Source organism: Pristiophorus japonicus, chromosome 15 (assembly GCF_044704955.1).
Source record: "Pristiophorus japonicus isolate sPriJap1 chromosome 15, sPriJap1.hap1, whole genome shotgun sequence".
NCBI classification, from domain to species: domain Eukaryota; kingdom Metazoa; phylum Chordata; class Chondrichthyes; family Pristiophoridae; genus Pristiophorus; species Pristiophorus japonicus.
In genome coordinates this window covers 153,441,837-153,466,552 of record NC_091991.1, presented here as the reverse complement: position 1 = coordinate 153,466,552, position 24,716 = coordinate 153,441,837, and the positions used below count along the sequence as shown (strand labels likewise).

Sequence of the window (24,716 nt, the reverse complement as noted above, 5' to 3'; positions counted from 1 at the left end):
ATGTCTGCTCCCACACCTCCAGCATGAACTGAGATTCCCATTGCTGTGAACAAAAGAGCTGTTACCAGGCATTCCTCGCTGATTGTCCCTTTGACTGCTCTTGAGCCCCTGTTAGTGGGTGTCAATGGCCCCATCCCGGGCCGCATTGTCCACTGGGGAGGGCGTAAATGTCTGTTCAGCGTGCCATTGTCTCTGTTGGAGACTTACTCTTAGGTCTATTGCTGCCTGGGGTGTGTCGAACTGCCCTTGCCTGCCTGCAGGGCTCTGTGTCGCATTTATGATATTGACTCACTGATCCATCGCCATGTTGGAGGCAGGATTGCGCGCATATATTATCTTGGTTTCCCCCTCCCCCGCCATAAAAGTCTGAGCCATCAACGCCGCCGCTTCCAAGGTCAAGTCTTTGGTCTCAATTAGCTTTCTGAAAATCCCAGTATGATCGATGCCCTCAGTAAAGAAATCCCTTCGCATCTCCCCCCTGTAGGCGTCTGTGAACTTACAGAGGCTGGCCAAGCGCCGGAGGTCCGCAACGAAATCCGGTATGCTCTGTCCTTCCCGACATCGTTGGGTATGGAATCTCTGTCGGGCCATGTGTACGCTGCTCGCTGGTTTGAGGTGCTCACCGATTAGTTTGCTGAGCTCTTCAAAGGTTTGGTCCGCCGGCTTCTCGGGTGCGAGCAGGTCTTTCATGAGCGCGTAAGTCTTAGATCCACAGCTGGTCAGCAGATGAGCCCTTCGCTTGTCGGCCGTTGCGTCTCCTAGCCAGTCCTTCATGACAAAACTCTGCTGGAGCCTCTCAATGAAATCGTCCCAGTCCTCACCAACACAGTACCTTTCATCTGTGCTGCCAGTGGCCATTCTCGTGGGTCGTTGATTCCCGTTTCTCGTCGCCAATGTAAAGTCCTTACACAATACCACAAATCCACACAAGGCACATTCTATGGACAAGGTCACTCTATGACCTGAACCTTTATTCACAGGACCAAGAAGTGATGACCCTGCGTGGGACCTCCCTTTATATACCTGGACGACCAGGTGAGGAGTGTCTCCCACAAGCTCACCCCCTGTGGTCAAGGTATGCATTTCTTACGTATTTACAGTATTGATACATGATACCCACCCCATAGCTGACAGTCAGTGTAATCAGTGAAACTGACAACAACTTGGGCTTTTCTGTGGTAATATCGCTGTTAAATACAGCATTAAAAGTTAGGCCTTGTTGGATTAGATGTAACTGGGATTTTAACAGCGTATTGACTGGTAACCAAATGTTATGGCCCTGAAAAACTAATTTTATTTTTGTGGAGTGTCAAATTTCTCCATTATGATAAAAAAAATGTTTTAAAAAACTTCTAAAAATGTATATTTTATTAAAGTTCATGTTTATTTCAGGTTTACCTTATCTCATATGAGAACCCCAATTTTTGTTTTGTTCTCTGTAACATTTTTTAAAAGTTCAAATAAAAGCAGCTTCTTAATTTCCTGGTTCCCTGCCTAAGAGAATTCTGCATTGTGATTGGCTGCTTTGACAGCTTGTTGACATCACAGCATAGCGCACTCGGGATTCCCCATTATAATATGCTGAAATCAGCAGAGCAGGTTTCCAGTCGTCTTGGGTAATCCTTGCCACTGGACCAAGACCTAGCTCTGTCAAGCCCGTGTGGTGGCTGGTGTGCAACCGCCACCACACGTCAAAAAAATCCACGCACAGGCATCTTCCAACCTTCAGGATGTAGTTCAGGATCTGGAATTTTAGGTCCTTCATTGGAACACCTGTGAACTTATCCTTTTTTGGCGTGAATGCAAGTCATCCTCGTTTCGAGGGACTGCCTATGATGATGATGCTGAAATCACTTACGCATTGAAAAAGACAAACTTCTCGCCACAGAGATCACAAGATCTTTGTGGGCATCTTTCTTCGGGGCCAGCAACAAATGCATGGATGAGTTCAGCTCCAACAACACTCAAGAAGCTCGACACCATCCAACACAACGCAGTCTACTTGATCGGCACACCATGGCAGTAGTGTGTACCATCTGCAATATGCACTGCGGCAACTCGCCAAGGCTTCTTCGGCAGCACCTTCCAAACCCGTGACCTTTACCACCTAGAAGAACAAAGGCACCAGGAGCATGGGAACAGCATCGCCTCCAAATTCCCTTCCAAGTCACACAACATCCTGACTTGGAAATATATCGCCGTTCCTTCATAGTCGCTGGCTGAAAATACTGGAACTCCCTTCCTGACAACACTGTGGGAGGACCTTCACCACACGAACTGCAACAGTTCAAGAAGATGGCTCACCACCATCTTCTCAAGAGCAATTAGGGATGGGCAATAAATGCTGGCCTTGCCAGTGATGTCCACATCCCGTGAATGAATAAAAAAAAAATCTACCCTCATCAACTCTCTCTGTTACTTCATCAAAGAACACCTGCATACAATATCTACACAGTTATGTACTGTAAGAGGTTAATCCCATCTCATCTCATCTCATAGTGTCATGCAAGTCAATTCCCACTTACCAGGCAGCGGTCTTGATGCATTTATTTTAAGGCAATCCCACTATGCCCCCATTATTTGATCCACAAGGATGAGTGCAAGATAGGCTCCTTGAAGTCCAAGGCTACCTTCTTCAAACCTAGCTCATGACACTTGTATGATAGCTGCAAAACACTGTTGAGCACAGGTACAATGAGTTGCCGCAGCTATAAGTATCATTATGGAACATACATAGGCAGGTTGAAGCAGTGCTTCACATGGCAAAAAAATAGATGGGAGATATGGAGAATTTTTTTTACACAGCGAGTTGTTATGATCTGGAATGTACTGCCTGAAAGAATTACTGAGGTAAGCTCATTTTTAACATTTTTGTTTAGGGTTAGCTTCCTCCTGTGATACAGAATTAAAAACATGATCAATCATGAGAAAATATCACAGTTAAATTTTGTAATATTTGCACTGATTGTAATCTTTCAACTTAGGAAATCATCCAAATAAACATGATTTTCATTTCACATTGATCACCTGTGAATTTAACCTAAGCAGATGGCGTCAACTCATCTTTGTCCGTCTACCATTGAATCTAAAAGATTGCATGAAATGTACTTAGTAATTTCATCATAGCAGAACATTTTAGTGTGCTTGTGCAGAGATATGGAAGGGCAATCAAACTTATTATTTAAATGGAGAAAGATTACAAAGTGCTGCAGTACAGCGGGACCTAGGGGTACTTGCGCATGAAACACAAAAGGTTAGTATGCAGGTACAGCAAGTGATCAGGAAGGCCAATGGAATCTTGGCTAAAGCCAGTTTTCAGCACACAATACACATGCTCTGAAAACCAGTTTTTCAAATCTGTCACACTCTAGCTACAGCTTGACAGATCCTCCATATCTCGGGATCGAGGACACTTGCATGGGCAAGATTGCGGTATTTATCTATATCTTGCCCAGCAAATGTCCTTAAAACTCTTGTGCCTAATAAAAGCAGGCGCATAGCCTACTTTTACAGGTGTAAGAGTTTTAAAATATACAAAAACATAATTAAATTAAATTTTAAAAGCACATTTTATCGTTTAAAAACCCTGCCCACTGAGGTAAGTTTATTTTAAACCATAATTAAAAAAGCTTTTTTAAAAAATCAGAATTTTTTTTTTCTAAGACATGTATTAACTTTAATTTCAATTAATTTTAATTATGTGAGGTGTGTTTTTTTTTTATTATAGTGTTTAGTGTGTTTGGTTTTCTTCTCATTAATAGCAATGAGAACTCGTAGATACGGAGTTCTCATTGCTATTAATGAGAATGCTGTGGAATACTGTACCTGATTGGCTGAGCAGTCACACGTGACTGCACCTTCTGCGTGGGAACCTGGAGGACGGGAGCACGGAAATAGCGCGGAAATAGAAGGCCTCCCCAACGGAATCCCATGCTCCTCCGGGACCACCAGGTAAATTGTAAAAACTCTCCGGTCGGAGGCGTTCGTACAAAAGAAGCCTCCGACCGGAATTTCAGGGCCAATATATTCGTTCTTGGGATGTGGGTGTTGCTGGATAGGCCAGTATTTATTGCCCATCCCTAATTGCCCTTGAGAAGGTGGTGGTGAGCCGCCTTCTTGATCCGCTGCAGTCTGTGTGGTGACTAGTCCAGGCCTTTGGTATACTAGTCCAGGAACATAACCACTATGCTGCCATTCCATCTAGAATACCCACTCAGATCCCCAGCCAGATGTTGCTTAAATGATTCCTAGGTTTTCATCTCCATTGCCCCTACCTGGAAGTTCATCTTCCTCAGCCTAATGCCCATGTGCTCCGAGGTCTGGGCCATTCGGCAGAAGTACAGTGATCCATCGTACCAGGTCTGTGTCTGCTTTGTACATGATGTGCATTTCTGGAACTGAGATTGGGACGGGGCAGGAGGAGATTATTGCTTGTGAGTCTGTCGGCGGTATTAAAATACTTTGCAGAAATTATGTCACAAGCTTTCCGTGTCATTGTCCTACTTTACGTTAGTCGTGGATCAGGTTAGGAATGTCCATATAAACAGGGCATTAGAAGTTGCTAGGCTGCACTAAAAGCCAAAGCTGTTTTGCAGAATTTATTGATATACTTAACTTATAGCAATTTACACTTTGCTCCCCTACAGTTGCCTGCACTTTCTGGAAGTTCAACTTCCTCTGTCTAATGACCATGTGCACCAATTTCTGGGCCATTCAGTAACTTTTCTAAATACCAGAACATTTAGATGCCTGCTTTGGAGGAGCCATATTTCTGTTTCCACCTTCCCCGTTAGACAATGGATGCCACTTTTGGGGTCTAATTGTATTTGTGGTATTTGGAAGTAGTGAATGATAATAAGGAAGAACTTTGGGATGTGAGGAAAGGTAGGTAATATCGTCGGATGGGCCACCCACCGGTTCTTACCCTATTGGTCTTGACCTTACTGAGAAGCAATGCCCTCAGAGACTTCTTGAGGGAGACAATGATAGAGTTGCACAACATGCTGCAGGAACCTAACTCCAGGACAGTCACGCCACTGACAGTGAAAGTAATAGGTGCCAAGGGCTCTTTCCACAACACCACTGGGGACATCAGTAACCTCATCAAGCTGCAGTGCATTGCTGCATCAAGCAGGTCATTGATGCCTTTGATTGTAAGACCAAGCAAGGACTTTCCACTTTCCACTTGAGCAACAGAGACCAACAGGAGGGAAGCCTAAACTTTGTTTTTTTTAGAATGGCGGGATTCCCAAAGCTCTACGCAGCCATTGATGGCATGCACACAGCCTTAAATGCTCCATGCATGAACTGCAAAGGCATTTTGTGTGTGATACTACAAGTGATTGTCCACTTTCCTGGCAGCAGTCATGATGCATGTATATGACCGTGGTCTACCATGCCTTGTTAATTTGATGACATCCAGCAGGTCAAGAGCGGGATACTGGGAAGCCAAGGATACCCGTTACTGCCATGGCCATGGTATCCCTCCAGTGGAGCACAGATAGAAGGAGGTGCATGCTACCATTGGATATATATTCGAGCACACATTATTAATTGCTGAAGCAGTGATTCCGACACCTCGACGGGTAAAGAAAGAAAGAACTTGTGTTTATATACCGCCTTTCATGACCTCAGGGCATCACAAAACAGTTTACAGCTAATAAAGTACTTTTTGAACTGTGGTCAAAATGTAATGCAGGAAACGCGGCAGTAAAATTGCGCACAACAAACTCCCACAAACAGCACTAGTTCAGTATTAACCCACCTGAGATTTTGAGAACAGTCCTGCTCTGCTGCATTCTACATAATAGGAAGGACATAATTGCACTAGAGAAGGTGCAGAGGAGATTTACTAGGATGCTGCCTGGAATGGAGAATCTTAGTTATGAGGACAGATTGAATAGGCTGGGTTTGTTCTCATTGGAACAGAGGAGGTTGAGAGGAGACCTCATTGAGGTATACAAAATATTGAGGGGCCTGGACATAGTGGATAGTAACGGTCTATTTCCATTAGTAGAGGGGTCTATCATGAGGGGGCATAGTTTTAAGGTGGTTGGTGGAAGGTTTAGAGGGGATTTGAGAGGGGTGGGGCTTCTTTATGCAGAGGGTTGTGAGGATCTGGAACTTGTTGCCTGGACGAGTGGTGGATGCAAAAACCCTCGCCACTTTTAAGAGATGGTTGGATGGGCACTTGAAGTGCAGTAACCTGCAGGATTACAGACCTAGAGCTGGTAATTGGGATTAGACTGGATGACATTTTGTTGGATGGCACAGATATAATGGAAAGTACTGCAGGGAATAGAATATGGCCAGGGTGATCTCCTGGACTAATTTCGATCGCCTGGATGGGTCGGAGAGGAATTTTCCCAGATATGTTCTCTCTAAATTGGCCTGGGTTTTTATCTGGTTTTTGCCTCTCCCAGGAGGTCACATGGCTCCGGTTGGGGTGAAGTGTAGAATGTTTCAGTATAAGGGGTGTCGCAGTTGTGTGAGGCAGACTGATTGGGCTGGGTGCTCTTTGCCTTTCCGTCATTGTTCATAGGTTTATATGTAACCTTTAGGGCTGCTGACCAAGGGCCGTGCGGCTCTTTGTCGGCCTGCATGGACACGATGGGCCGAAATGGCTTCCTTCTGCGCTGTAAATTTCTATGTTTCTATAATCTGGCACTGAAAGAGGCATCCATACAGAGCAACCAGCACAAGAGGCTACTGGTGAGGAGATGGAGGGTGTTATTCGCTGTGGTGACAATGGCCTCCAAAGGTGAGAGTCAATCCTTTTGGACTGGCTGTTAATATTTACTTAAAAACGTGTGTAGCCTTAGTTACATGTATTATCTATTCGAGTGTAACATCTTTTTTTCCTCAGTCTTCGAAGATCCTTTATAGCGAATGGTCCAACTCGACTTCATTCCTTCAGCCCAAGGATCTCTTTCTGATTTTTGAAATGAAAGTGTAATGAATAAATTATGTCTTTCCTGAGCTTGTTTGCTACTGACACGGTCACATTAGTCCTTATTTTATTTTTGACTGTGTTTTGCCTGATGTATTTTTTTACCGGCTCCAAACCCTCAGCTGCTTTCAAGCTTCCCCCAGGTCCAGCTCCTCGACCGCTGATCGGGAACCTGTACACCCTGGACCTGAAAATGCTCCACAGGAGCCTGATGGAGGTGAGATGAGTTTATCTTGGTTAAGTTCTATTGTGTCAATGCACTCGAAAAAATTGTGGGACAAAGGCGATGAAAGAAACAGACTTGCATGCCCATTCTGAGCAATCGTGTATAGTGGGGCTTTACATGGTAGAATCAGTGTGATTATTCTAAGGTGATGAGAGGACAATATTTCCTCATCTGCTGAATAAAGTAAACTCATACTCTATTATTAATGCTTAATTATCTCCATCAATTTAAAGCACATTAAAGTCTGTGGAGGCTGTTGGTAAATTGTAGTTTCAATGAGTACAGGAGTGAGGGTGACGAGAGGAAGAGTTTTACAACAGACTCAGACTTTCAAGCACCGCACAGAGAGTGGAGACTTTCTGGCTGGGGGTTGGAAGGTTAGAGTTTAGAAGTAAAGCTTTGGGGGTAGATTTCTGACAGGAACAGGAGTAGGCCTTTCAACTCCTTTAGCCTGTTCCACTGTGTGATCTTTTGCAGCCACCTGAGAGGGCAGATAGGGCCTCGGTTTAAAGCCTCATCCAAATCTGAAAGACGACACATCCAGCAGTGCAGCACTCCCTCAGTTCTGCACTGAAGTATCAGCCTGCGTTATGTGCTCAAGTCCCTGGAGTGGGACTTGAACTCACAACCTTCTGATATAGGAGTGAGAGTGCTGACACTTCAGACACAATAAACACAGAAGTGCAGTACCTTATTTCACAAGATCTATGATAACTCAATGAACACCTTCATGAGGTCACCCAATGAAAACTGCACTATGTACTTAATCCTATATTATTAAGGAAAGAAAGACTTGCATTTATACAGCACCTTTTATGACCTTTGGATATCCAAAAGTGATTTACAGCCAATTTAATACTTTTGAACTATAGTCACTTTTGTAAGGTAGCAAATTACAACAATGCAGGAAATTACAATGTATTAAATGACATAGATTAGTTCATCATAGACACAAGTCTAATAAACAATTTTTGAACCTTAGCTACGCTTCGTATAATGGTAGTATTGCAGAGCTATATTCACTGGGCAAGGTTGCAGTGCAGCTTAGTAGGTTCATATTCTGTGTGTCGCTGCCAAGTTTCAACTTTCAACTATTCCTTTGAAGTCAAATTTAAATGACCTCTTTTTTAAGGAGGCTGGTAAATGTAGCATTGTCCTCCTCTGGGTACTCAGCCTCTCTTCTGAACAGGCCCTCGATGTGCCGCCATCTAAGGCTGTTGGTGCCGTCTGTGATCATTGTCTTCTTCCTTCAGTCAGAACTTTCTTGCCCTAACTTAACTATCCTTGCAAGAATGTTAACTCCCTGTACTGTACACTAATTGTACTCTCTGCTTTCAGAGATTTAAACTATTAACTAACAATTGTGACACACTTCACAAGTTTTACATGTGATCAATTTAAAGCAACATTTCTTAATGATAGAACTTGTACTCTTAATACTTTCTGTTGGTGCAGAACTGCTTCAAAAGTTCCTCACAACTTCTTTGTAACTTGCTGTCCTTTCTAGAAAGTTTATTAATACTTTCCAGGAACCTTCTGAGTCAACTCAGAAAACCTGAGGGTAAAATCGGACAACAGCATAGGATGCAAAACAGGCGCTATCGCATTTGCCGACCGATATACGATATGCTCGATATTCAGTTCTATTGAATTCAATGGAATTGAATATTAAGGTGGGGGGTCTAATGGGCGACTGCTGTGATACCTTCTGTTTTGGGTCCCCAGTCACCCATGTCCAATTTCACCAACCCCTCTCTCTTTATAAACATAATTGTATTGATGGTATTTTTCTTATTCATTTTCAGTTATCAGAGCAATATGGGTCTGTGTTTACCATTCAGCTGGGACTGGAAAAAGTGGTGGTGCTCACGGGGTATGAAACGGTGAAGGAAGCTCTTGTGGACCGTGCGGATGAATTTGCAGAGAGAGCAAAGATCCCAGTTTTGGAAATGCAGGCAAACGGTTATGGTAATCTGCAGCTCTCTGCTTTCTTATGGAACACTGCAATTATATTTACTTATTAACGAAACAGATAAGTTATGTCAGTCACATATTTAGCTAGCCAGTTACAAAGTCCAGCTTGGGCTCCACAAAGAAATGCTAGCACAGTGAGCCAGTTGCTATGGGAGTAGTAGCACAGAGAGAAGTCACATTCATTGTAAAAAGATGTTTCCACTTGCGGGAGAGGCCAGATCTAGGAGCCATAAATATAAGATAGTCACTAATAAATCCAATCGAGAATTCAGGAGAAATTTCTTTACCCAGAGTGGTTGGAATGTGGAACGCGCTACCACATGGAGTAGTTGAGGCAAATAACATGGATGGATTTAAGGGGAAGCTCGATAAGCACATGAGGGAGAAAGGAATGGAAGGTTATGCTGATAGAGTTAGATGAAAAGGTGCATAAACACCAGATAGACCTGTTGGGCCAAACGGCCTGTTTCTGTGCTGTACATTCTATGTAATTCTATGTAAATTACTACCACCAGGGCAACTAAACTGAAACCATTCAAACAAATGAAGGGTTCAATTCGTATATTAGAACCTCGATGCCCTCCCACTCAGTTCCTGGATTCACTGAAAAAAGGAAAGTCATTTTCCATTTGATGCGCATTCTAGGTATTTCTTTTGGACATGGGGAGTCATGGAAACAGATGCGAAGATTTGCTTTAATGACCCTACGTAATTTTGGAATGGGCAAGAAGACAATTGAAGACAAAATTACAGAGGAAGCTAAATTTCTGGTGAACGAAATAAAATCCCACCAAGGTTAGATGTTTTATTTCATTCTATAATTTTGTTCTGGTTGACATTTTGGCATACAATTTGCTTAAGTGCTATTTGCAGGAGCATACAGTTCTGTTTTTATTTCATAATTCTAACATTCTGGTCACTGGAGTGTCTGCCCGGTGGATGAACCCATTGTCTCACAGCCTGGCAAACATTTCTGGGACTCTGGATGTTAGACTGAAACAGGTGACCAGCTAGCTCATCACCTTCTCTGAGCCCGATCCTGACTCACCTAGCATCTACCCATGCACAATTCCAGCAGCAACCACTGTAAGGTGATCAGGAACAGGAACCCTGGCTGATTTTCTCCTCCCTTACCGAGGGTTGCTGCAGCCAATTGTATCACCCATCACACTATATCGCAGAAGAGCTGGGCAGTTAGCTCCGGTGACCAGGCCAATATTTCTCCCTCAACCAAGATCAATAAAACAGATTACCTGGTCATAATCATATTGTTGTTTGTGGGACTTTGCTGTGCAGAATTTGGCTGCCGCGTTTCCTACATTGCAGCAGTGACTACCCTTCAACAAGTACTTCAGTGGCTGCAAAGCTCCTTGAGATGTCTTGAGGTTGTGAAAGGCATGATATAAATGGAAGTTCTTCCTTTCCTTATTTCTCCTGTTCTGGAAAAGATCATTACAAACCAAAACATGGGCTCTTTCTGGTCTGTGTGACTTAAAAACAGGAACTAGGTCATCCGAAGAATTGAAGATGTGACAACTTAAAATATTTGAAGGAATTAAAATGTATCTCCATTCTGTTTGCAGACTAACATTAAATTATATGTTGATATGTTTTTGTTGACAGACCAGCCCTTTGATACAACATTGCCGATCACCTCTGCCATGGCCAACATTATCTGCTCTATAGTTTTTGGAGAACGGTTTGACTATGAGGACAAAATATTTCTTACTGTAACAAAGCTGATACGTGAAAATTTTAGTCTTCTTGGAACTTCTAGAGTCCAGGTATGCGTTCAATGTTATAATAGACTTTAGATTTGTGTTTAAATATTTTGAATGGCAAATTAACCATTATACTGTTGCTAGGTCCAAAACACTTTCTGGGCCAGGCCATGTTTAAATATTTCCAGTTCATAAGTTAAAAATTAATACTGTTACATTAATAAAACTCTAATGTCAAAGTACTATTATAATATTACTTATTAATCTAACTCCCTAAGACACTTACCACGGCATGTTTAAACTGTGTACTGCAGAGCTTTGGGCCTGTAAGATTAAGTTATGTTCATTTGTTTAACCATCCCTCACCTCCACCATTGATGCCTTCATGCTCAGCAAAACCTTTGATATCTCCCATTCCTGTTGTTACTCCGGAACGGCCTCCTTTTCAATCTATCGAGTTCAAAATCCGCAAATTTGTGCGGCCTGATGTGCAATCTTGAGCATACCTCGCACGCAACTGGATTAGCCATCCCTCGCCAGAGCTGGCTCGATCACGTCAAGCTTTAGCGGGCCTCCTATTATCTATTAACAGCTGCCTCTTTCAACCTTTCCTCCCTGACCATCACCACTCCCTCCCCGACCCCTCACTTCCAACAGCAAATGTGAGGAACTCATGGATGTCTTTATCATGTATTCAACTGTCATTATAACCCATGTATAAACTGACCTACGTTGTACACCGTGAGAACATTGACCATGAGGTGGTGAACTTGTGGGAGACACTCCTAACCTGGACTTTCAGGTATAAAAGGGGAAGCTCCACCCACCTTCATCACTTCAGTGCTGGCTAATAAAGGTTACTGGTCACAGAGTGACTTTCTCTCAAGTATGGGCCTCGTGTGCATTTATACTGTATAGTAAGGACATATTATTGGCGACGAGAAACTGGGATTTAAACCACGCGAGCATGGCCACTAGTAGCACAGACGAGAGGTACTTGTTGGTGATGATTGTGACGATTTTATTGAGCGACTACAGCAAAGTATTGTCACTAAGGAATGGCTGGGACAGGATTCGGCCGACAAACGCAGGGCTCATCTCCTGACAGTTTGTGGATCCAGGACGTACTCCCTGATGAAGGACCTTCTAGCGCCAGAGAAGGCGGCGGACAAGACTTTTGAAGAGTTCAGTAAGTTGATCGGGGAACACTGTAAACCGGCGAGCAGCATGCACATGGCGAGACACCGGTTTCACACGCACCGGCGGCAAGAAGGGCAAAGCGTTCCAGACTTCGTGGCAGACCTTCGGTGACTGGCAAGCCGATGTAAGTTCCCAGATGCATGCAGAGCGGAGATGCTGCGAGACCTTTTTATTGAGGTCATCGGGCACGCTGGGGTTTTCAGGAAACTGATTGAGACCAAAGACTTGACCCTGGAAACGGCGGCTTTGATGGCCCAGACATTTGTCTCAGGGAGGAAGAGACCAGAATGATGTTTGACAAAAATCTTGGTTTAAATGCGGCAAACAACCAGGGTGTCAACATTGTTAACGCGGCACACAGTTCTCCAGGCAGACAGGGACAATTGGACCTGCTCGAGTATGTAGTCGAACCCAAAGGGGGAATTCAACAAAGACAATGGCTAGCTGAGCGGCGATTCACGCCATTGCAAGGGACAATGCAGCCAGTAATGGGGCCATCAACACATGTCAATGGTGCGCTTAAGGACAGTTACAGAGACAGTCAGAGACGATCAACTGGTAATGGACCTTTTGTTTCCAACAATGGCTCATGTTGGAGGTGTGGAGGCAAACACACAGCCAGAGCTTGCAGGTATCAGCAATATACCTGCAGAAACTGCAATGTCAGCAGTCACTTGGCATGTATGTGCAGGAAGACTGCAGCCAGGTTGATGTACGAGGAGGACGGGCCCGATGTAAGCCCTACGAGGCCAAATGGACACTGGGGGAAATTGCTGGAAGCTGAAGTTCAGCGAGTTCATGTGGAGCACATATACAGTTCATATACCAGGACGCCACCGATAATGATGAAAGTACTCTTCAATGGCATCCCAGTATCAATGGAGCTAGACACAGGGGCCAGCCAGTCCCTGATGAGTATCAAACAGTTCGACAAGTTGTGGGCGTCCAAGGCCAGGAGGCCAAAATTATTGCCAATTGACGGACATATACAAAGGAGATCATTCCGGTGCTAGGCAGCGTCACGGTAATCGTGACCCACAAAGATTCGGAGAACAGGTTGCCACTCTGGATTGTCCCGGGGAACGGTCCCGCATTACTGGGGAGGAGTTGGCTGGCTGTCATGATCTGGAAATGGGGCGATGTCAATGCAATTTCTTCTGTGGAGCGAATATCATGCTCACAGGTCCTGGACAAATTTGACTCACTATTTCAACCCGGCATTGGCACTTTCATGGGGACCAAGGTAGCGATTCATATAAACCCGGATGCCAGGCCAGTACACCACAAGGCCAGAGTGGTGCCTTATGTGATGCGGGAAAAGATAGAAGGCGAATTGGACCGCCTGCTGAGGTAAGGCATCATCTCGCCAGTCGAATTCAGTGACTGGGCGAGCCCAATCGTGCCGGTGCTCAAGGTGGATGGGTCGGTCAGGATATGTGGTGATTACAAGGCCACCATCAATCGGGTGTCACTCCAAGACCAGTACCCACTACCGAGAGCGGAGGACCTCTTTGCGATGCTATCCGGTGGCAAACTTTTTTCAAAATTGGACCTGACCTCAGCTTACATGATCCAGGAGCTGGCGAGTGAGTTGAAGAAGCTGACCACCATCACGACACACAAGGGGTTGTTTGAGTACAACAGATGTCCGTTTGGGATTCGCTTGGCCGCCACGATCTTTCAACGAAATATGGAAAGCCTCCTCCAGTCGATTCCAAGGACAGTGGTTTTTCAAGACGACATCCTCATCACGGGTTGTGATACTGAAGAACACCTCCACAACCTGGAGGAGGTGCTACGCAGACTGGACCGGGTAGGTCTGCGACTGAAAAAGGCGAAGTACGTCTTCCTAGCTCCAGAGGTAGAATTCCTGGGGATGAGGGTAGCAGCAGACGGGATCAGACCTACTGCGTCCAAAACAAAAGCGATCCAGAGAGCACCCAGACCCCGCAACACGATGGAGCTGCGTTCGTTCCTGGGACTCCTGAACTATTTTGGTAACTTTCTTCCCAAATTGTGTACGCTGTTAGAGCCACTACACGTGCTCCTACGCAAAGGTCACGAATGAGTCTGGAGGGACAGCCAGTAAAGGGCTTTTGATAGAGCACAAAATTTGTTATGCTCCAACAATCTGTTAACGCTATATGACCCATGTAAGAAACTTGTTTTAACGTGTGACGCGTCATCCTATGGGATCGGGTGTGTGTTGCAGCATGTTAATGCCAAGGGTCAGTCACAGCCAGTAGCTTATGCCTCCAGATGTCTGTCCCAGGCATAACAGGGCTACGGGATGGTAGAAAAGGAAGCGCTTGCATGTGTATATGCTGTAAAAAAAAATGCACCAGTCCCTGTTTGGCAGGAAATTTGAGCTGGAGACAGATCACAAACCCCTAACGTCCCTTTTGGCTGACAACAAGGCCATAAATGCAAACGCATCGACCCGCATACGGAGCTGGGCACTCACATTAGCCGCCTATGACTATACAATTCGGCATAGACCGGGCACTGAAAACTGCGCCGATGCACTCAGCAGGCTCCCACTAGCCACCACCGAGGGGGCAACCGAGCATGCTGCTGAGATGGTCATGGCTGTTGAAGATTTCGAAAGCGAGGGCTCACCCGTGACAGCCCGTCAGATTGAAGTCTGGACAAATAGATACCCACTACTGTCTTTAGTCAAGAAATGTGTCCTGAATGGTGACTGGGCAGCCACGTACAGGACATGCCCTGAGGAATTCAAACCATTTCACAGGCGCAAGGATGAACTCTCGATTCAGGCCGATTGCCTCCTATGGGGAAACCGAGTAGTCATGCCCCAAATGGGCAGAGAGATGTTCATCAGAGTACTCCACAATGAGCACCCGGGCATTGTCATCATGAAGGCAATTGCCAGGTCACACGTTTGGTGGCCAGGGATAGATGCAGACCTGGAACTTTGTGTTCGCAGGTGCAACATGTGTGCCCAGCTGGGCAATGCGCCCAAGGAAGCCCCCGTTCGCCCCTGGTCCTGGCTGGCCAAGCCATGGTCACGCATCCATGTGGACTACGCAGGTCCTTTCATGGGAAAAATGTTTTTGGTTGCAGTAGACGCCTACTCCAAATGGATCGTGTGTGACATTCTCAATTCAAGCACATCCTCTGCCACGGTAGAAAGTCAACGGGCAATGTTCGCCACCCATGGTCTACCGGACGTCTTGGTCAGCAACAATGGCCCGTGCTTTACAAACATTGAATTCCAGGACTTCATGGCAGGAAATGGTATCAACCATGTCAGAACGGCACCGTTCAATCCGGCCTCAAACGGCCAGACAGAACGAGCAGTGCAGATAATCAAACAGGGGATGCTCAGAATCCAAGGGGGTTTCCTACAAAGCCGCTTATCACGCCTCCTGTTGGCCAATAGATCCAGACCACACTCGCTCACAAGGGTCCCACCCGCAGAGCTGCTAATGAAAAGGACGCTCAAAACCAAGTTATCCCTTGTACACCCCACCATGAAAGAAATTGTTGAGGGCAGGCGCCAGTCACAATGTGACTACCATGACAGGAATGCGAGGGCACGATATATCGATGTCAATGACCCTGTCTTTGTCCTCAACTACGCTGCAGGGCCTAAATGGCTCACAGGCACTGTGATTGCCAAAGAGGGGAATAGGATTCTGGTAGTTAAACTCACCAATGGACAAATCTGCCGCAAACATGTGGATCAAACAAAAAGGAGGTTCAGCAACCCCATAGAAGAAGCAGAGGAAGAACATGATGTAGAGTTCACTCCTCCACAGGTGACCGAACACCGGAACCAAGTGAAGGAGAGCCCAGTCACTGTGGGCAGTCCGGACAGGCCTGAGGCACCGCAAACAGCAGACATTCAGGCCAGCGCCCAACAACCGGAGCCCCAACTCAGGCGGTCTACAAGGGAGCGTAAACCACCAGAGAGACTTAACCTGTGATCCCAGTAAGACTTTCGGGGGAGGTGATGTCATGTATTCAATTGTCATTGTAACTCATGTTTCAACTGGCCTAAGTTGTACACCGTGAGAACATTGACCACTAGGTGGTGAACTTGTGGGAGACACTCCCATCCTGGACTTTCAGGTATAAAAGGGGAAGCTCCACCCACCTTCATCACTTCAGTGCTGGCTAATAAAGGTCACAGCCCAGTATGGGCTTCGTGTGCATTTATACTGTATAGTAAGGACATATTAGTCTTCATCACCAAGATAGCGACCATCTGTTCAGCAGCTTCCCTCCTTTTCCTTAACCACTAAGCCAAACCTCTCCCCAACCTCCTCATATCCTAGCCCTGTTACCCCACTCCAGAGCCAGGGAAAAAGTGGGTGGCAGTTACTATACTTGCTTATAAACTGTTAAATCTCTAACTTCCAGTTCTAATGAAAAGCCATTGACCTGAAGCACTAACCCTACTTTCATCTCCCTACTGATGTTGCTGACCAGCTGAGTATTTCCAGCATTTTCTGTTTTGACATCAGGTTTCCAGCATGCGTAGAATTTTTGCTTTAGTTTAAGGGTTAATTTAAGGTCAAGTGTTAGGTAAAACTCATAGGTTCGAAAAAAAATGATTTGGCTGTTCAATTTGTGTGAACCTTAGTTTGATCATCCGTGAGGAACTGAACATGCTCTATATTTCTCAGATGTACAATGCTTTTCCTTTCCTTGGGTTTCTGCCTGGAACTCACAAGAAGATCTTTGAAAATAGAACACAGATGGTTCAACTCATCCTGAATTTCTACAAAGAACATCAGAAAACTCTGAATGAGAATGATATTGGGAGCTTAATCGATGCTTTCTTGGTAAAACAGCAAGAGGTACCTTTAATGCTTTTGATTGTTTTTTTCAAAAGTATTCTCAGTATAAACTGTAGGTGCTACTTAACAATGGGCATTTTCTCACTGTGACCAAACAACACCATTAGACTAAGCATATGGAATTGGCCAACAGCTGCTGGATAGTCCAGTTGGACGTTGCAGAAAGATCCCAAACTCTGCTCACTACACAGATTATCTGTATTAAAACAAGTCAAGGAAGAGGTGAAATTCGACTTGGACAGGGATGCAAAATGGGCGTTGTCTCATCTGCCGCCAGTTATACACCCCGCGTAATACTCAGTTCCATTGAAGTTGGATGAGATGTTAAACTGAGGCCCCATCTGCTCCTGAGGTGGATGTAAAAGATCCCATTGCATTATTTCAAAGAAGTGCAGGGAAGTTCTCCCCGGTGTCCTATTTATCCCTCATCCAACACATAAAAAGAGATGATCTGGTCATTATCACATTGCTGTTTGTGGGAGCTTGTTGTGCACAAATTGGCTGCTGCGATTCCTGCATTACAACAATGACTACACTTCAAAAAGTACCTAATTAGCTATAAAGCACTCTGCTATATCAATTACGTCTTTCTTTTCTTTCAACAAAACTGAATATCGGACGGGACGTATAACGGGCGGCAGATATGAACCTCGCACATTGTGTCCATGTCGAATTTCACCCCAAGGTTTGTTCGCGTGCAGTTTGTTATCATAGCACACGATAGAGATCTGAGGCACAACACCAGCCTTTTCTCCAGTTCAGCTGCTGGAATTACAATCCTGAAAATTGAGCAATTCTCGTACCTCAATTACTTTCGCAGAGTCTCAGCAGCCTGTCCAATTAATGAGTACATTTGCTGAAATCTGCCTCCCACATTGGTCCTGGCTAAAGTAAATCACCACGAGATTTGGACAGGTTTTGTACTTGAACCAATTTGAAGGCAATCCAAAATAAATGATGCCTAGATTTGCTGCTGATGTTGCTGGCCCACCACATCCTTTCTGTTCTGGTTAGTACATCAATTTAAAAAAATTAGTTTGCAGATATTGGACACAACATTAAAAATGACCCATTGCCTCATTGAGAACCAGCAGTGCAAATGCTCCTACGCCACTCGATCCACCACTGCAGATTTACATACTAAGCATTAGTTAAGCTTTGCTAACAGACAAGATTTTTATCTTGAAAAAAGATTTGAATTAGATTGAATTGAAGGGGAAAAAGATTTGCAGGAAAAAGAACAGGGGTGTGGGACTAATTGGATAACTCTTACAAAGAGCTGTTGTGGGCACAATGCTTCTGTGCTGTGGTTTACCATTTGCGTTCAACTGCATACATCACATGGTCATAATGATATTTTTAAATGCTGATTAATTGAACAAGGTATATATTTGTGCAGATGTGAGTCAAAAGTTATGAGGGTGGAATCAAAGGTTATCAAGGGATGTTTATACCAATTATGAATTGCTGACTAGCCTAGATGAGCTTATTGGCCTTTTCTCAATCCATGCTTTCTCATACACAAGGCTAACTCCAATGCTTCCAAATGAAACTAATTTCACATTGTGCCATTTTATTTTCAAGGAATCAAAGAATCCAGATTCCTATTTCCATGACAACAACTTGGTAACTTCAGTGACAAACTTGTTTGCAGCTGGAACAGATACTTCCTCTGCTACACTGCGCTGGGCTATTCTCCTGATGATGAAGTACCCAGACATTCAAAGTAAGGGTTTATTTTAATTTATTCATCAATGCATTTACCTGAGTAAGATATAACATTGTTAAAGTTCATACATTGCATTTCAAAAATGTAAAACAACTGCCAGTTGAAGTATAATTATTTACATTAAGGAATGAGCCCATATGACAACCTAATTAATAGTTCTAATTAATGAGACTTGAGCCCATAATGTAGGCTGACTCTTCAAGTGCAGTGCTGAGGGAGTGCTGCACTGTCAGGTGCCCTTTTTTGGATGAGGTGTTAAACGAAGGACACGCTTATTTGTACTGTGAAAATGGCCGCACTAGTCCACCCTTTGTCAATGATTGGTCCCCTTGAGGATGAACCACACCCTGAAGTTTCTCTGGAATGTGCAACTGGAACTGCCCATCCCAAAGTCTCACCGACTTTGCAAATTGTAACTCGATCCACTTTGACTTCCAAAAGCCACAGTGGATAGATCTCTCCACAAAACACCAAGGGCCAGCCAAAGTCCTGTACCCCAGCGCAAGTGCATCCCTCCCCCAGCCGAAGTGCCTTACCCCAGCCCAAGTGCATGCCTCCCCCAGCCAAAGTGCACTAGCCCAGTCCAAGTGCAATTCTCCCCAGCTGAAGTGCCTTACCCCAGTCCAAGTGCATGCCTCCCCCAGACGAAGTGCCTTACCCCAGTCCAAGTGCAATTCTCCCCAGCTGAAGTGCCTTACCCCAGTCCAAGTGCATGCCTCCCCCAGACGAAGTGCCTTACCCCAGTCCAAGTGCAATTCTCCCCAGCTGATGTGCCTTACCCCAGTCCAAGTGCATGCCTCCCACAGCCAAAGTGCCTTACCCCAGCACAAGTGCATCCCTACCGCAGCCAAAGTCACTCCTTATACCAGCGCAAGTCACTCCTTACCGCCCCCCCACCCCATCATAGATGGGGCATTGTGTACGGATTGTTAACAGGTTTATTGGATATGAAGTGAATAGTGACAGTGTCGTGACTTCTGGATTTAATCCACTCCAACAATGTCCCTTTTAGGGGGTTGGAAGAATGTGATCCGTCTTCCCTGAGTTCCCTCTCTCCCCTCCGATCCCCCTCACCTATGTCTCTCTCCCCCCCCCCACCCATCTCTCTCCCCCCCCACCCATCTCTCTCCCCCCTCACCCACCTCTCTCCCCCCCACCCCAGTCTCTCTCCCCCAGTCTCTCTCTCTCTCTCCCTCAGCCTCTCTCACTCTCTCCTCCAGCCTCTCTTTCACTCCACCCCTAGTCTCTCTACCTCTCCCCCAGCCTCTCTCTCCCTCTCTCACAGTCTCTCTCTCTCCTCCAGTCTCTCTCTCTCCCCCCAGTCTCTCTCACCCTCTCCCTCCCCCAGTTTCTCTCTCTTTTCCACTCCCCTATCGGACCCCCGCCACTTCTCTGCCCGCTGCCGCTCTCGGCCCCCCGCTGCCGCTCTAATGAGGGCGGGGCCCCACTTCTGGCCCAGCACTTCCGGTTCAGGCGGGAGGCATTGGGGGTGGAGCTTGACAGACGCATGCGCAGAAAAAACGCAGTACAAATAGTTATTCCCTTAAGGGGGATGTAAAAGATCCCATCACACTATTCCAAGAAAAGCAGCAAGTTCTCCTGGTGTCCTGGCCAATATTTATCCCGCAACAACATCACTAAAAAAAATAGATTAACTGGTCATTTATCTTATTGTTGCTTGTGGAACCTTGCTTTGTGCATTTTGGCTGCCACATTTCTCTACATTGCAACAGTGATTACACTTCCATTGAGATAGTTAAGAGGATCTTTAAAGGTAGTAGAACAGCATTTTACCATCCACTAACCATTTTTCCAACTTTTTCACAAAGCTCCCATCACTTGGGACATTGTGTTTTCAATGATTCTCCATTGCTTTGAATAGGTGACAGCTACAAAAGTGGGATAAAAGCTACTATTTTACAGCTGTTCACTTTCCAATGTTAGAAGCTGGAGCCTTCAGGATTTGGAATAGACCTTTGAGCTTTAGGAAGGTTGGAAGTATTTGGAGTATACTCTCACCTCCTTGGAACAACCTCTCTCACCATTGACAGATCACTTCTGTCATCTCAACCTCACCTGCCATTTATTCCATCAGCTTTGGTGCCCTTGAAAAAAATCCCACCTTGGTCCTCAGAATTCCACCACAATCAGCCCCAACACCAACATAACCAGGCACACCAGCAACACCAACACCAACACCAACAACAACTTTCTCTGCACTCACCTGATGCTGCACAGGATACAGGGCATCAGCACCTAACCACATTGCTGGGTGAGGGATGGCCTCACCATAGCCAGATTTACTTCACTTGACGCTGTACACCCTGGCTGCCAGATTGGCACTACTCCACACCAACACTAAAAAGCAGCCCTGCAATGCCCAAGCCATTCCTTTCACACTCATCACCATTGAGGGGGGCACTAGTTATGTATGACCATTCACTGCAACTCCACTTCCACATAAATCTGTACAAGAAGGCAAAGTGTTGAAAATAAAGATTCCAATGTTTGACAACACATTAACAGAAAGTTAACATGAACATTGGCTAAAAGACCCAAGTGCCTAAACTTGTGTGTTGTAGTTGGTATGATCGGACTCGCATGAGGGTGAGTGTGAGATGGCGATGTGATAATGTGGATAGAAAGAGAGATATGGGTGGAGGTGCAAGGTAAGTTGGTGTGGGTAAAGATGTGTAGGAGTAGGGAAGGCAGAGTGATGGGGATGTGATGAGTGGCACAGCAGGATGAGGTTGAGTGTGGCTTTGCAGTAACGTTTCATGATCTACTGAGATCATCAAAAGATTTGTGCCACTGCAGCCAGGTCCTCCTGACAACATCCCTGCTTGTGCCCTCTTGTGCAATGTGCAGCCAGGCTGCGTTGGTCACCTGGTGAGGTCTCTTCCGCCCATTGGAAGGGAAGAGAACCTCCCTGCGTGCTGTGACTCCCGCCATAAGCATCTGGAAGGAGTCATGAGAGAGCCTCGGTGCAGCCGTGCACATTTGTGCAGTGTTTGTCAGTGTTTGCAGCACCTCAATGCTGTAGAACACTGACAGCACAACTGTCCAAATTAATGTGGCCATGGTCCAGTTAAGGAAACCGGCTGATGATGCGTCATCAAATTACATCATCAGACTCACTTCCTTTTAATTGGCTGGGAACCTCGCAGGGTGGATTTAACAAACCCAATCGGGTGAAAGTCATGCGGGAAGCTGACATGGAGCCAGGAGCAGCTATCGAATCCGTCCCTGACGTCGCCCGCTTCTCTCCTGCCTTGGTTGGGGAGATCGTGGCCTAATAGTGCAGTAATGCTGCTATCCTCATGTCATGTAATACTACAATATCTAGTGTCAGTTGTGGCTCAGTGGGTAGCATATGTGCCTCTGAGTCAAGAAGTTGTTGGTTCATAAATCTAGGCTGAGACTCGAGCAGAGTGAGTGAGGAGTCGTCTTTCGGATGAGTTGTTAAACCGAGGCCCCATCTGCTCTCTCAGATGATGTAAAAGATACTATGGCACTATTTCAAAGAAGAGCAAGGGAATTGTCCCTAATCTCCTGGCCAATATTTATCCCTCAATCAACATAACAAAAACAGATTACCTGCTCATTATCACATTGCTGTTTGTGGGAGCTTGCTGTGTGCAAATTGCCTGCTGTGTTTTCCTCATTACAATAGTGACTACACTCCAAAAGTATTTAATTGGCTATAAAGCGCTTTGAGACATCTGGTGGTGGTAAAAGGCACTATGTAAATTCAAGTCTTTCTTTCTTTAATATGAATGCCTTGAAATGAAAGATGGTTAAATGTAAATATAATAAATCATTTTGAACAGGTTGATTCTATTCATTCTGTTATCCCTTTTCCTCTATCCTGTCATCTTGTTCCATGTCCTAATTTTATAAGTTTAATTTGAATTTTTCTCTCTATTTAATTTAACCTAACTTATCTCTTCTAACACTTCACTGCCTATTTTCTTCATCCTGGGCTCAACTGGTCACATCAGAGTCGGGAATAACGTCCAAAGATTGGATGAATACTAGCTTCAAGGGTTCTTTCTTCCAGCCAAGCAAAAGTCTGATGATCGATGAGAACCTTTGCTACAGGAAGGAATGAGGGAATTAATTAGTGATCCAAGAGCCCAATTTATCTTTGGCACATTAAAGAATCCTGACCTTTTTCATATCTAAGTGGCCGTCATGATGAGACTCTTCAATCTTCAATCTTAGAAACATAGAAATCTCCAGCACAGAAGGAAGCCATTTCGGCCTATCGTGTCCACGCCGGCCGACAAAGAGCCGTACGGCCCTCGGTCAGCAGCCCTAAAGGTTAGATATAAACTGATGAACAATGAATAATGGCGGAAAGGTAAAGAGCACCCAGCCCAACCAGTCCGCCCTACACAACTGCGACACCCCTTACACCGAAATATTCTACACTCCACCCCAACTGGAGCCATGTGATCTCCTGGGAGAGGCAAAAATCAGATAAAAATCCAGGCCAATTGGGGAAAAAAAAACATCTGGGAAAATTCCTCTCAAACCCATCCAGGCGATCAAAACTAGTCCAGGAGATCACCCTTGCTCTATTCAATTCCCTGCAGTACTTACCATCGTATCTGCGCCAGCCAACAAGAGGTTATCCAGTCTATTCCCACTTACCAGCTCTAGGTCCGTAACTCTGCAGGTTACGGCACTTCAAGTGCCTATCCAAGCACCTTTTAAATCTGCATCCACCACCCTTCCAGGCAGTGAGTTCCAGACCCCCACAACCGGCTGCGTGAAGAAGCCTCCCCTCAAATCCCCTCTAAACCTTCCACCAACCACCTTAAAACTATGCCCCCTCAAAATTGACCCCTCCACCAAGGGAAATAGGCCCTTGCTATCCATTTTATCCAGGCCCCTCTAAGTTTTGTACACCTCAATGAGGTCTCCTCTCAGCCTCCTCTGTTACAATAACAAACCCAGCCTATCCAATCTGTCCTCATAGCTAAGATTCTCCATTCCAGGCAGCATCCTAGTAAATCTCCTCTGCATCCTCTAGTGCAATCATGTCCTTCCTATAATACAGCGACCAGAACTGCACACAGTATTCCAGCTGTGGCCTAACCAGTGTATTATACAATTTAAGCATAGCATCCCTGCTCTTCTATGCCTCGACCAATAAAGGCAAGCATTCCGGATGCCTTCTTGACCACCTTACCCACCTAGCCTGCTACTTTCAGGGATCTGTAGACAAGCACTCCAAGGTCCCTTTGTTCATCTACACTGTTAAGTGTCCTACAGCTTATTGTGTATACCCTTTCCTTATTAGCCCTCCCAAAGTTCATTACCTCACAGTTCTCTGAATTAAATTCCATTTGCCACTGCTCTGCCCACCTGACCAGTAGATTGATATCCTCCTGCAGTCCATGACTTTCCTCTTCATTATCAACCACACAGCCAATTTTAGTGTCATCTGCAAACTTCTTAATCATACTCCCTATATTCAAATCTAGATCATTGATACATACCACAAAAAGCAAGGGACCCAGTACTGAGCCCTGCGGAACCCCACTGGAAACGTCTTTCCAGTCTCAAAAACAACCATCAACCATTACCCTTTGCTTCCTACCTCTAAGCCAATTTTGGATCCAACTCGTCACTTAATCCCTCTTCAACCTTTTAGCCTTGTCTTCATTGTTCAAACAACAGCGTTTCATAACTGTACAACGTTTTGAGTGAAGTCTATGTTAATTTCAATAATAATTTTCATAGTGATTTTTAAATGGGAATTAATCAACAATAAAGTATGTCCAATCCTGAAAGAATACAGCAGACTAAATAAAAAATAGTAACATTCAAGGATAAATTCACAAGGTAGTGACATTCTGAAATCCCTTGCAGAAGCAAGTAAGAATGACAAAACTTTAACTTTACATTACATAGGATTACATAGGATATACAACACAGAAACAGGCCATTTGGCCCAACCAGTCCATGCTGCCATTTATGCTCCTCTCGAGCCTCCTTCCATCTTTCCTCATCTAAATCTATCAGCATTACCCTCTATTCCCTTCTCCCTCATATGTGTGTTCTTAAATGCATCTATACTATT

The 24,716-nt window shown here is 45.0% G+C and overlaps 1 protein-coding gene across 1 annotated transcript in view; it reads left to right on the top strand.

The window, feature by feature from the left end:
• Positions 1 to 24,716, top strand: part of LOC139281618 (uncharacterized) — a 123,293-nt gene that overhangs the window by 94,974 nt on the left and 3,603 nt on the right. Inside the window, exons 15-21 of the mRNA XM_070901765.1 lie at positions 4,252 to 4,359; positions 6,963 to 7,166; positions 8,981 to 9,143; positions 9,795 to 9,944; positions 10,773 to 10,933; positions 16,723 to 16,896; positions 18,481 to 18,622. Coding sequence (XP_070757866.1) covers positions 4,252 to 4,359; positions 6,963 to 7,166; positions 8,981 to 9,143; positions 9,795 to 9,944; positions 10,773 to 10,933; positions 16,723 to 16,896; positions 18,481 to 18,622 — 1,102 coding nt within the window. The remainder of the gene's footprint in view (positions 1 to 4,251; positions 4,360 to 6,962; positions 7,167 to 8,980; positions 9,144 to 9,794; positions 9,945 to 10,772; positions 10,934 to 16,722; positions 16,897 to 18,480; positions 18,623 to 24,716) is intronic.